Source organism: Chiloscyllium plagiosum, chromosome 28, assembly GCF_004010195.1.
Source record: "Chiloscyllium plagiosum isolate BGI_BamShark_2017 chromosome 28, ASM401019v2, whole genome shotgun sequence".
NCBI classification, from domain to species: Eukaryota; Metazoa; Chordata; class Chondrichthyes; order Orectolobiformes; family Hemiscylliidae; genus Chiloscyllium; species Chiloscyllium plagiosum.
Genome location: NC_057737.1, coordinates 41,119,768 through 41,134,023, shown reverse-complemented (window position 1 = coordinate 41,134,023; position 14,256 = coordinate 41,119,768). Strand labels below are relative to the sequence as shown.

Genomic DNA, 14,256 nt, shown 5'->3' with positions numbered 1-14,256 from the left:
CTTTAACCACGTGGGAGGGGAAATTGCGGTCTCTAAAGAAGGAGGTCATCTGGTGTGTTCTGTGGTGGAACTGGTCCTCCTGGGAGCAGATACGGCGGAGGCGGAGGAATTGGGAATACGGGATGGCATTTTTGCAGGAGGTAGGGTGGGAAGAGGTGTAATCCAGGTAGCTGTGGGAGTCGGTGGGTTTGTAAAAAATGTCAGTGTCAAGTCGGTTGTCATTAATGGAGATGGAGAGGTCCAAGAAGGGGAGGGAGGTGTCAGAGATGGTCCAGGTAAATTTAAGGTCAGGGTGGAATGTGTTGGTGAAGTTGATGAATTGCTCAACCTCTTCGTGGGAGCACGAGATGGTGCCAATGCAGTCATCAATGTAGCAGAGGAAGAAATGGGGAATGGTGCCGGTGTAATTAGACTGTTCTATGTAGCCAACAGAGACAGGCATAGCTGGGGCCCACACGTGTGCCCGTGGCTACCTCTTTGGTCTGGAGGAAGTGGGAGGATTCGAAGGAGAAATTAAGGGTGAGGACCAGTTCGACCAGACGAATGAGAGTGTCGGTGGAAGGGTACTGTTGGGGATGTCGGGATAGGAAGAAACAGAGGGCTTGGAGGCCCTGGTTATGGCGGATGAAGTTGTAGAGGGATTGGGTATCTATGGTGAAGATGAGGCATTGGGGGCCGGGGAAACGGAAGTCTTGGAGGAAGTGGAGGGCGTGGGTGGTGTCTTGAACGAATGTGGGGAGTTCCTGGACTAGGGGTGAAAGGACAGTGTCAAGGTAGTTAGAAGTGAGTTCGGTGGGGCAGGAGCATGCTGAGACAATGGGTCGGCCACCTTCCTCCCCTTCCTCCCCTTCCTGGACCTCTGCATCTCCATTAATGACGACCGACTTGACACCGACATTTTTTACAAACCCACCGACTCCCACAGCTACCTGGATTAGTTGTAGATTGCCCAAACTACTGTTATTCTAAATAGGTTGGACTTCAGTAAATCACCCCTAATGATCTAAATTTCAGAAAATACAATCCTAGTTGTATTCCTACCCTTTCCTTAATTTCTGCATCTCCTATGATTTCTCCAATTCTATTGATTAGATTCAGCTGACCTTCACTTTGACATCAGGTAGATAATGTATCATATAGAGCTTTTGATCCTCTTACAAAGTATATTATCCATCCCTCTAATTATTATTACATCCTCTCAAAACACTACATTTTTTTTTATATTCCTGTTGTAAGATGTCATAATCTGAATTCTGGCACTCCATCTTACAATCTTCATTCTTATCCTCATGTTGTACCTGTTGAATAGAGTCAGTGATTCATTGATTCAAGACTCATTTCTCATTTTACCTGGGTTTTCCTGAGGATTGATGGGCCCAATAGACTGTCCTGAACTCTTATATCTCTCGGGTGTGGCCTAGTCTAGATACCCCTCTATCCACTCTAAATATGAACTTGCCTCCAACTTGGTGATCCTAATCTAGTGAGATTCAAAGCAGAACCACCAGCTACTGCCTTCAGCAACTAAGAGGATTGTAATTTATGTGCTTTGCATAATTACAAAACTGAAGATTCACCATAAAGCTGCAGTTCCCTTTTAGCACTGTAGCACTGAAAGCACAATTGGTACTTTCTAGTGTAATTCCGGTTATTCAGGGAAAAAAACACCAGCTCAAGTGGAACAGAAACTTGCTGATGCAGCTTGACTGCATAACTCATGTTTAGATAATTCTAAAGTGCATCTAACCTGTAATTCTCTTTTTTTGGTTGTTTACTGGTGTACAGATCAACAATGAGCTCTCAAGTGTGTAGTTTTTAAGTCCAAGATGCAAGTGATTAAACTTCCTCCTTAATAGCAGTTGTGCACCGAATGGACTGCAGTGGTTCAAGAAGGCAGTTCGCCACGTGTTTTTAAGGCCATTGTGAATGGATAAGTACTGGTCTTGCTAGGTGACCCATATCCCATGAAAGAATTCAAAATTAAAATGGAAGGCTTATGAACTAAAGCTCAGTACCTAGCAGCTTCATAAGAATTTGCAGATGATGATGAAGCATCCGGGTGGTACTTAATGGAGGTGACAGAAAATTCAATGTCTGGCTGGTGAGCCAGTGAGAACCCTGTATCGTCTCTTTTAGAGAAGGCCTGTTATATTAACTGGACAATGATGGGCCTTTCCCAGGATCAAGGTGTCAGGGCAGACGTCCTGATTGCTGAAGGTCAGCCAGTCAGGAGCTCAGTTGAATGGCAGTGCTATCAAGAGAGGTGCTAACTGCTGCTCGTATGGCACCTATCCAAAACTGAGGATTATTGCTTGATCCCAGGCCTCAAGTGAATGGTAGCAGGAGGCAAGTTACAGACGTGATCAGGTCCCTCAATCAGGCACTTAAGGCCTTTGAGTGGAGGACCCTTTTGGATGTTCTCAAACAACTGCATCTGAGTTGCTGCTTGTGCTCCCTGCACGATGAGATACCTCCCCATCACTGGGTTAATACTAATGGCAGCAGAATGAGTCTCTTGAGGGTCTCAATTGACAATGGGGCTGTTTGACCATCCATGGACCTTCCCACCATGGACTTAATTGAGGTGAGGCAGGAAGATAACAAGTAAGGAGAGCTGATAGCGTATTATTGCTAGACAAGTTATCCAGAGACCCAGGAAATCTTCTAGGAACCTAGATTCAAATCCCACTGTGGCAGATGGTGGAATTTCTAGTCTGATGACTTGAAACATTTATCAATTACCAGAAGAAAATAAGATGTAGGTGTACATAACTTTCAACTCCGCTTTCTTGTTATTCTTTTCCCTTATGACCCGAACTATGAAGTATATGGAAGGCTGAGAGTGATTTTTAACAACATAGCATCACCAGCCCTTAGTCAATAATTCTACAGATTTGTTACCCTCTGATAGAAGAAATTACTTCTCATCTCTTTCTTAAATGTGCATTCCCTTATTCTGAGATTATTCCCTTTGGTCTCCCACACAGGCAAACAACCTCTCTGCATCTACCCTGAGAATCTTGTATTTTCAGTAAGGTTGCCTCTCTTTCTTAACTCCAACAAGTTTAGGCCCGACTTACTCAACTTGTCCTCTGAGGACAGTCCTTTCATACCTGGTATCAACCTAGCAAACCTTCTCTGAACTGTCTCCAATGCCAGTATATTTTTTTAAAAAGATACCCAAAATTGCTCATAGATTTCAGCTGTAGTCTGACTAGTGCTTTGTATAGCAAAGCTGGTCTACTTTTAACACCACTTCCTTTGGAATAAAGGCCAACATTCCATTTGCCTCTCTAATCATCTGCTGAACTTGGATGCTAGCTTTTTGCAATTCATTTGTGAGGATTCCCAACCCCTCTGCTCCTTAGCTTTCTGCAGTCAAAGCATTTAAATAATATTCAGCTCCTCTAGTCTTTCTGCCAAAGTGCATAACCTCAAGGTTTCTATCTGCCAAGTCTTTTCTCACTCATATAACCTGTTTGTACCTCTCCGCAGATTCTGTGGCATCCTCACCATTTGCCTTCATAGCTATTTGTGTCATCGCCAAGCTACCCCGTATATATTTTTAAACTAAAATCTTTCACCAGTTATTTTAGGGATAGAAATATACCATCCTTGTCTGGTCCCAGCTACATGTGACTCCAGACCCACAGCAATGTGGTTGACTTTGACTCTTAACTATTATCTGAAGTGTTATACCAAGACATTTAGTTGTATTAAACCACTGAAAATGTCTCAAAGAATGAAACAGGCCAGACCACTTTGTCTTGATCTAGGCACTAGAAATGACATCAGCAAAATCAGCATTATCAACCCTGCAAAACTGTGACTAGATCCAAAATTGCAAATGTTATCTCTGAGATTAATCGAGTAACAGCCTGGTGTTATCTATAAGTTGTCATTCAGTGAGCATGACTGTGTCCTAAATAACACTAATACCATCCTGAGTATGTCATGTCCTTATGGCAAATCAGACCAGCAGAGGTGGCAGCACAGTAGTTCAGTCAGAAGGGAGTTGTATGGAAATCCTCAAAATTGACTCATGAAGTCTCAAGATAAGAAAACGTCCTGCTAATGAATCAGTACTGTTTCATGTTGAGCATCACTTGAAGGAAGCATTGGAGATGATATAATCACTAATTGTGCTGTGGGTGGAGGATTTCAATGTCCATCAGCATGAGTGGCTAGTCAGCACCCGTGCTGATCTAGCTGGTCAGCATAAATAACTAAATGCTGCAAAAGCTATGTGCCCTGACAACATTACAGATATAACACTGAAGATGCGTGCTTCAGAACTTGCACCCTTAGCCAAGCTATTCCAGTGCTATTTAGATGTCAGTGTTGTAATGTGGTAAAATGCTCTGGTATGTCCTATACATAAAGGACGAATCCAACCTGGCCAGTTAACACCCCATTGGTCTACTCTTGATCATCAGTAAAGTGATGGAAAGAGTGATCAACAGTACTGTCGAGCAGCTCTTGCTGAGCAATAACCTGCTCATTGGCACTCGCTTGGTTTCTGCCAGGGCCACTCAGTTCCTGACTTCATTTGAAGCTAGGTTCTAGCATGAACCAAACTTCAGAGCTGAGGTGAGTGTCAACACTCTTGACATCAGGCCACGTTTCACCAGATGTGGCATCAAGAAGCCTGAGGAAAACTGCAGTTGATGGCAGTTAGGGGGAAAACTCTCTATAGGTTGGAGTCCTGGCACAAAGGAAGATGGTTGCTGCCATCTCAGTTCCACAGTAGTATCCTAAGCCCACTATCTTCTGTTGCTGTTTTGTCAATTACCTCCTCCCATCATAAGATCAGAAGTGGGGATGTTCATTGATTGCTGAGATACTAAAGCAGTCCATGCCAATATGCAGCAAAACCTGGACAATATCCATTCATGCTAAACAAGTCATAGAGTCATACAGCACAGAAACTGACCCTTCCGTTCAACTCATCCATGCCGACCAGATATCCCAACCTAATCTAGCCCCACTTGCTCGCACTTGGTCCATATCCCTCCAAACCCTTCCTATTCATATACCTATCCAGGTGCCTTTTAAATGTTGCAATTGTACTAGCCTCCACCACTTCCTCTGACAGCTCATTCCATACATGCACCATGCTCTGCATGAAAAAGGTATGTCATATCTTTCATCGCTCACCCTAAATCTATGACCTCCAGTTCTGGACTCTCCCACTCCAGGGAAAAGACCTTGTCTATTTAGATGAAAGTGAGTGCTGCAGATGTTGGAGATGCGAGTTAAGATTAGTGTGTTGCTGGAAAAGCATTTATCTCTTCACCCAGAGGCTGCCAGCCTCATTCCTGATGAAGGACTTTTGCCTGAACTGTCAATTATCCTGCTCCTCGGATGCTGCCTGACCTGTTGTGCTTTTCCAGCACCACTCTAATCTTGACCTTGTCTATTTACCCTATCCATGCCCTTTATGATTTTATAAACCTCTATAAGGTCACCCCTCAGCCTCCGACGCTCCAGGGAAGACACCCAGCTTATTCAACCTCTCCCTATAGCTCAAATCCTCCAACCCTGGCAACATCCTTGTAAATCTTTTCTGAACCCTTTCAAGTTTCACAACATCTTTCCGATAGGAAGGTGACCGGAATTGCACGCAATATTCCAACAGTGGCCTAACCAATGTCCTGTACAGCCACAACATGACCTCCCAACTCCTGTACTCAGTACTCTGACCAATAAAGGAAAGCATACCAAACACCTTCTTCACTATCCTATCTACCTGCGACTCCACTTTCAAGGAGCTATGAACCTGCACTCCAAGGTCTCTTTGTTCAGCAACGCTCCGTAGGACCTTGGAGTGCAGGTTCATCGCTCCTTGAAAGTGGAGTCGCAGGTAGATAGGATAGTGGAGGCAGTGCTTGGTATGCTTTCCTTTATTGGTCAGAGTATTGAGTATAGGAGTTGGGAGGTCATATTGCGGCTATACAAGACATTGGTTAGGTCACTTTTGGAATATTGGACGCAATTATGATCTCCTTCCTATCAGAATGATGTTGTGAAACTTGAAAGGGTTCAGAAAAGATTTACAAGGATGTTGCCAGGGTTGGAGGATTTGAGCTATAGGGAGAGGTTGAATAAGCTGGGTGTCTTCCCTGGAGCGTATAAGTCATGCTAAGATTTGCTTTCCTAAAATGCAGCGCCTCCCATTTATCTAAACCTCCACCTGCCACTCCTCAAGCCCATTGGCCCACCTGATCAAGATCTTGTACTGAGGTAACCTTCTTCCAATGACCACCACACCTCCGAGTTTGGTGTCATCTGCAAACTTACTAACTATAACTCCTATGTTCACATCCAAATCACTTATATAAATGACAAAAGGTAGTGGACCCAGCAATGATCCTTGTCACAGGCCTCCAGTCTGAAAAGCAACCCTCCACCACCACCCTCTGTCTTCTACATTCAAGCCGGTACTGCATCCAAAGGGTTAGTTTTCCCTCTATTTCATGTGATCTAACATTGCTTGCCCACCTACCGTGAGGAACCTCGTTGAATGCGTTACTGAAGTCCATATAGGTTACCTCCAATGCTCTCACCTCATCAATCCTCTTTGTTACTGCTTCAAAAAACTCAGTCAAGTTCATAAGACATGATTTCCCATGCACAAAGCCATATTGACCATCCCTAATCAGTCCTTGTCTTTCCAAATACATGTACATCCTATCCCTCAGGATTCCCTCCAACAACTTTCCTACCACAGACGTCAAACTCACTGGTCTATAGTTGCCTGGCTTTTCCTTACCATCTTTCTTAAAAGTGGCACCACGTTAGCCAACCTCCACTCTTCCAGCACCTTGCCTGTGACTATCGATGATACAAATACATCAGCAAGTGACCCAGCAATTACTTCCCTAGCTTCCCAAAGAGTTCTAACGTACACCTGATCAGATCGTGAGGATTTATCCACCTTTGTGTTTCAAGACATTCAGCACATCTTCCTCTGTTATGGGGATTTTTCAAGATGTCACCATCTGTTTCCTTACATTCTATATCTTCCATGTCCTTCTCCTGTACTGGACTGGACTGTACTGGACTCGCCATATAAATATTGTGCCTACAAGATCAGGTCACAAGCTAGGAATTCTGCACAGCATAACTCACTACCTGACTGATACAAAATACTCGTTTTGTATCTCCCCATCTCCTGCGGCTCCATACAAAGGCTGCCTTGCTGATCTTTGAGGGGCCCTTTCTCTCCTTAGTTACCCTTTTGCCCTTAATGTATTTGTAAAAGCCCTTTGGATTCCCCTTAACTCTATTTGTCAAAGCCATCTCCTGTCTCCTTTCTGCCCTCCTGATTTCCTTCCTAAGTATACTCCTACTGCCTTTATACTCTTCTTAGGATTCACTCCATCTATCCTGTCTATACCTGACATATACTTCCTCCATTTTCTTAACCAAACCCTCAATTTCTCTAGTCATCCAGCATTCCCTATCACCCTAACAGAATATACTGTCTCAGGACTCTCATTATTTCCTATCTGAAAGCTTCCCATTTTCTAGCCATCCCTTTACCTGCGAAGATTAGCCCCCAATACGCTTTTGAAAATTCTTGCCTAATACCGTCAAAATTAGCCATCCTCCAATTTAGAACTTCAACTTTTAGATCTGGTCTAGTGTCAGATATGAGAGAATCTAACCATTACCCCATGACACTCAATAGTATAACTATTGCTGAATCCCTCACTATCAACATCCTGGAAATTACCATGACTAGAATCTGTACTGGACTCGCCATATAAATATTGTGCCTACAAGATCAGGTCACAAGCTAGGAATTCTGCACAGCATAACTCACTACCTGACTCTCCAGAGATGGTCTACCATCTAGAAAGCACACTTGTGTGAGATGGAATGCTCCCCACCTGCCTGGATGACTGCTGCTCCAACAGCACTCCAGAAGCTTGTGACCATTCAGGACAAACAAGGTTGCTTGATTGGATTCAGATCTTCAAACATTCATTGTCTTCACCACCAGTATGCAGTGGTAAAGTGTGTATCATTAACAAGATGCTTTGCTGCAACTCAACAAGGCTCATTTTGCCAGCACTTTGCAAACCACCTGTACCACAGAAGGACAAGGGCAACATATACATAAGAACATTACCCCAACCCTCCAAATTGCATACCATCCTGACTTAAAGCTGTATTGCAATTCCTTTATTTTCGCTGGGTCATAATCCTGGAAGCACCATGGGTTTTCCTGCACCCCAGAAAGGAAGTTCTTTAGGGCAGTTAGGGATGGGCAATAAATGGTGGCTTAGCCAAACATGACAGCAATGAGGACATTATATCCCCCATCTGTACAACCTGTGTTTTGGCACTGTCATGAATGTCAGCGTACAATAAGATTGTACATTGCATATTGCTATGTTTTTTTTTTACTTTGAGCTTAAAAAAATTAGATTTAATGATTGGGTTGGGGTGTGAGTTTGGGGCAGGGGGGATGAGGGGCAGAATTGTGATGTTGTGTATAAACTGAAGTTTTATAGACACTGTTCCAATCCTGCACCTCTGGTATTTATTCCAGATTGTCTTGATTGTCATGAATTAATTTAAATGGCTATGGTGTACAAATTGCCAATCAGTATGTAACTACAAACCATGTATAAGCTTGCATGTTGTGTGTACATAATCTCGTCATACTTTGTGTACCTGCTGACTCATTTTATGTATACAGTGAGCAACCTACTTCTAAATTAATTTACATTCTTAAGGCTGCAATTTGAATGCTTCTGTACTTATTTAGTATTAAATCTCAAAACATTTGTTTTTATTTTGTAACTTTCCACTTATCCACTGCATGGTTTCACTGGTTTTGTTTTTTTCTTTCTCAATGGTTACAGGTGTTGTGACAAGCGGTTGTGGACCACAATTAACCTGAGTGGCTGCAAATCGATCACTCCAACTATGCTGAGTGGGATCATCAGGAGACAGCCTATCGTACTGAACCTTAGCTGGACAAACATATCGAAAAAGCAACTCAGTTGGCTCATAAACAAATTACAGAGTAAGCCTGGATTTTGTACATGTATTTGTGAATTCTCTAGAACGAGGCTAATTGTATTAACATTCTCATTAAATATGTAATACTACAAGTCAGGAATGTAGAACAATTTAATTATGTGCTAATTTAGTTTAAATTTGCCAATTTAAGCACATTCCATTTAGGCACTCCATTTAAATTGTAACGCAGAAACTCTGTGCTGATGATTCCTGAGAACCATAATAGGTGCTCCTCGTAGATATAGGATAAGGGATAGTAGATTTAAAACTAGGATGAGGAGAAAATATTTCTCTCAAAGGGTCGTGATTCTGTGGAATTCACCATTGCCCCAAAATACGCTGGATGCTGGGACATTGAGCAAATTTAAGGAGGGGCTGGATTGAAGGGGATGGAGAGTAGGCAGAAATGTGGGATTGAGGCGAAGATGAGATCAGTTATGATTATATTAAATGGAGGAGCAGGCTTGAGGAGCTGAATTGCTCCTAGTTCTTTGGCTCAGTGACAGTGAAGTTCAAAAACCAGGATGGTGTGTGGCATTGGAAGGGAACCTACAGGCAACAGTGTTGCCATGTATCTGCTGCCCTCTTCATTCTAGACAATAGAGATTATGAATCTTAAAAGGTGCTGACTGAGGAGCTTTGAATTTCTGCATTGCATCTTACACTGATGCACAGTGACAGCTATGCGTTTGAAAATGTGGTGTCAGTCAAGCAGGCTACTTTGTCCTAGATGGTGCTCAGTGTCTTGTTTGAGCTGCATCCATTCTGGCAAGTGGAGAGTATTCCATCCCGCTCCTGAATTATGTCTTCTAGTTTTGCTGTAATGTCTTTGGATCAACTGCTTCAGGGTAGTGATTAAGATTTTGCTCTGATTTTGTCCAGTTCAAAGAGAATATATTTGACATGGAACTAGTTGAAAGTTTTCTGAAGACCTATTTGATGAGAAGATTAGGGTTGTGAATGGGAGCATGTATTTACAACTGTCAAGTCAGTCTGAAGTGATTTCACTTCTCACAGTCACTGGTGTTATGGTTATTTGAAGCCTGAATTCGAATCAGAACCTGATGCCACCAACCTGAGTATCCCTGGGGAAAAGGGGTGGGGAAGGTCATTCTCTTTACATTCTTTTCATTTACTGCCAATGTAAATATCTTAATGTTGTGGCATTTCATGATTCAAATTAAAGTTCTTGCAGGATGTTTCAAGTCCTTGAAATAGAGGAGCACTCAAACGATGTTACTGTAGAGACACTGTCTGAATGAATTGTAACAAAATGGGAAATCCTGTCTTGTGATTTGAGATAAATATATTAACATTTGGAGGATTATCTACGATCTATTCAGTTTATACAATTGCAGGACTCCCATTTGGCCATGTGGCACATTTGATGGCCACCTTTTCCTTCTTTACAGGATTTGCTTTGGCAGTTACCAGTTTGTCAGGGTGGAGGGTCAGGGAAAGTGTCCTTGGATCATAGTCTGAAGTAAGAGCTACCAGAAGCACTGAAGCCCATGTCCTGTGCATGTAGAATCCTATTAGGTCTGTAATTTTGATTCTGAAGATGAACTGAGCCCCATGCATTTATGCAAAGTTAACTATATCAGCATTTTCTCCATGAACACCATGGATTGGCAATAGGTTAAGAAATCTATTTCTTCATTCCATGATGTTGTATGACGTCACTTGGTGCCTTGCATTCCAGAGAGTGATTGCCTTGAATGAAATTTATATTCTATCAATCAGTCATATACAGCAGCCCCCAGTTTCCAAACTGGATCCATTCCTCAGTACATTCATAAGTTCATTTATGCTCAAGTCAGAACACAGTGTAGTACAATATAAAATATCCATTTGTAGGTATGAGCAAACATCCGCATGTCAAATCCTTAAAATTAATAGTACTGTGCGATCTTGCATGTAAGTATGAACATTTGTAAGTTGGGGACCCCTTGTGTGGTGTATCCTTCACATTGTGCTGCTCAGTGGCTGTAAGATGGTGAAAAATTGAAGGATAATGCATGGTATCCTTAGGAAATGGTAGTTTGGCAAATTTTATGCATTCTTTTAATTTTTTGAATGCGTGACTACAAATATCTCCAATCTATCTGCTTCTGTTAGACAAACTGCAACAAAGTAGGTTAAATACAATATCAAATAATCACCTGTGTTTATTAGATTACAAGCCAAATGTGTATACTTTAACTACAGAATAGACTTTCTCAGTTGAACACAGTAATGCCACTGAAGACCTTGTGCTACAGAACTTGTCCTTAGCCAAGCTACCCAGTACAGCTATGACACTGGCTTTGACGCAGCAATGTGGACAATTTTCCAGGTGCACCCCATCCATAGAAAGCAGGACAAATCCAACTCTGCCAATTACTGCCTCATCAATCTACTCTCTGTCAACAGCAAAATAATGGCAACGATTGTCAATAGCGCTATCAAGCCACACACATACAGCAAGAACCTGCTCACCAATACTCCACCAGGGCCACTTGACTCCTGATTTAATTAGACTCTTGATCCAAAAATGGACAAAAGAGCTTAATTCCAAAGATTTGAATAAAGATTGACTGACTACCCTTGACATCAAAGCATCATTTCACTAAATGTGATACCAAAGTGCCCGTGCAAAATTTCAGATGGGAATTGGGGAAAGCTCTCCACTGGTTGGAGTCATAACTAACACAAAGGAAGATGTTTGTGTTTTTTTTGAAGGTCAATCACCTCCGCACAAGGACACTACACTGAGGGGCATTTGTAGTGGTGGCTTGAGCCCAGCCATCTTCAGCTGTTTTATCAATGGCCTTCCCTCCATTATAAAATCAGAAATGGGCTGTTCATGATGCCTACTTAGTGTTCAGTGCAATCAGAACTCACCAAGTATTGAAGACATCTATGTCCAGATGCAGCCTGATCTGACCACGTTTAGGCCAACAACATTTGTGCCATGTAAACATGAGGCAATGACTGTTTCTAAGACAGAAACTAACCATCTCTCCTTTGATGTTTTATGGCATTACTATTGCTGGATCTCCCTACATTAGCATTTTATCAGTTACCATTGATAAGAAACTCAACTGAATCAGTCATAAATACTGTGGCTGCAAGAGCAGATGAGAGGCTGGGAATTCTACAGTGAGTAACTCAATACCTGCCTCTCCAAAACTGTCCCATGTACTTGCTATTTCCCTGGTTGCAAGTGTCCTGATCCCCCATGATGATCATAACCTGAAAAGAAAGGAATCTAGTGACCAGATTTGAAAATTTTTATTGTTAAGGCATTCTGAATTTGCTTTGATTTTGAATTTGAGTATTACAATTTTCAATTCGAAGATGTATTTCACTTCAAGGTATAACAAAGATAAATCTGAAATTTCAAGTATGTGCATCACTCCTTATACATTTGTAGTACCACATGCAATCTCAGGCCTTCTAATTGGTATTTAGAGTCATAGAGATGTACAGCATGGAAACAGACCCTTTGGTCCAACCCGTCCATGTCGACTAGATATCCCAATCCAATCTAGTCCCACCTGTCAGCACCCGGCCCACATCCCTCCAAACCCTTCCTATTCATAAACCCATCCAGATGCCTTTTAAATGTTGCAATTGTACCAGCCTCCACCACTTCCTCTGGCATTAGTATGTAGGAGCTCTCACTTTTCCCACTCAAATTGAATAGCTTTCATTGACAACCAAATTTTAACAGAGAGCCCCAGCTACATTTATCACGACAAGGCATGTGGCTATAAACCCTCAGTCTTCTGCAACATTAATGATGCAGTTTGTCAGTTAGTTTTTAATCTATTCATGGGATGTGAGTATCAAAACAAGGCCAGCATGTATTATCCACCCGTAATTGCCCTTGAGAAGTTACAGTGAGCCATATTGTTGAACTCTTGCAAACCTGTTTTATTTGGGTACACTGCCATGCTGTTTGGGAGGGAGTGCTAGTGTTTTGACCCAAGTAAAGTGAAGAAATGGAATATAGTTCCAATTTAGGATGTGACATGAAGGAGAAGTTACAGGTGCTGGTAAAAGTTCATAAGACTCCCAAGAGATGTACATGAGCAGTGATGCCAGTATATGGCCTTCATTTTTTTTTTGCTGATATAAGGGAGTTGAAATCTCAGTGTTTGAAAATTTTAAATGGTTTTACCTTAACTGGAGGTTTGTACTTGCTAGTCCTGTTGTTTTCCCCTTATCAACTGAGTAAGGAGCAGCTCTGTTGCAAGAAAACCAGCTGGAGGTTCCTCTCACTGTTTTGCTTGGAATGGAAGCCTTTTCATCTAGTAGTGACCTGGTAAATAGCACTTTGTGCAATTCATGAACATGCAGAAAGCAGTTGGCGCTTCAAGGTTTATCTCAATTATGTCTGCAGATATGTCATGGGTTAAAGATTAATGAACAGCCTATTCTGTACTATCACCTACTTTTTAAGTTGATTTTAAGTGCAAATCTTATCTTTTTCTGACAGATTTGCAAATCCTAGCACTAGCAGGTTGCATTTGGAGTGCAATCTCTGCACTTTGTACAGCGAGCTGTCCCCTTCTACACATGCTTGATCTTCGCTGGGTGGAGGACCTCAAAGACTCCCAGATGAAAGAGTTGCTTTCACCGCCTACAGATTGCAGAGGAGGTCAGTTCAAAGAGTTAATACACATCCAATTGGTTGACAACTACTTAGTATTTTACTGCAGTAGAGAGAAGCATAACACTGGATCTATAGTTTTATCTGTACAGTGATGATGTATGAATTTAAACTAAACCACCTTCACTAGTATTTTGACAACTTACTGTCTGTTAAACTAAAATTATTTTCATCATCTTCGAATAGTTGAGACTATCACATATTAGAAAATGGTTGTCCATGTCTTTTAAGATGTTCAGAATCTTTCATTTTTGCTATTGAGCATCTGGTTAACATTTTCTTCAGAATGCAACATGCTCGACTGACCACATCCTTTCTTAGTGAAATAATAAAGAAGCTTGACTAAAAAAGGAAATGAACCTGGTTTAGATGAGGACCAACACACACAGCATTTAATGTTGCTTTAGATCCAAGGTCACAATTAACAGCTGGTATTTCGATCATTGTCATATCGTTTGGAAACAGATCCTTCAGCCCAACTCATCCATGCCAACCAGGTTTCCAAAACTGAACTAGTCCCATTTGCCTGTATTTGGCCCATATCCCTCTAAACCGTTCCTATC

The 14,256-nt window shown here is 41.9% G+C and overlaps 1 protein-coding gene across 3 annotated transcripts in view; it reads left to right on the top strand.

Moving 5' to 3' along the window:
• The window catches only part of LOC122564136 (lysine-specific demethylase 2B-like), a 163,434-nt gene that overhangs the window by 142,865 nt on the left and 6,313 nt on the right, over nucleotides 1-14,256 (top strand). For all 3 annotated transcript variants that reach the window (XM_043718752.1, XM_043718751.1, XM_043718753.1), the window contains 2 exons: nucleotides 8,877-9,040; nucleotides 13,520-13,681. In XM_043718752.1, coding sequence (XP_043574687.1) covers nucleotides 8,877-9,040; nucleotides 13,520-13,681 — 326 coding nt within the window. The remainder of the gene's footprint in view (nucleotides 1-8,876; nucleotides 9,041-13,519; nucleotides 13,682-14,256) is intronic.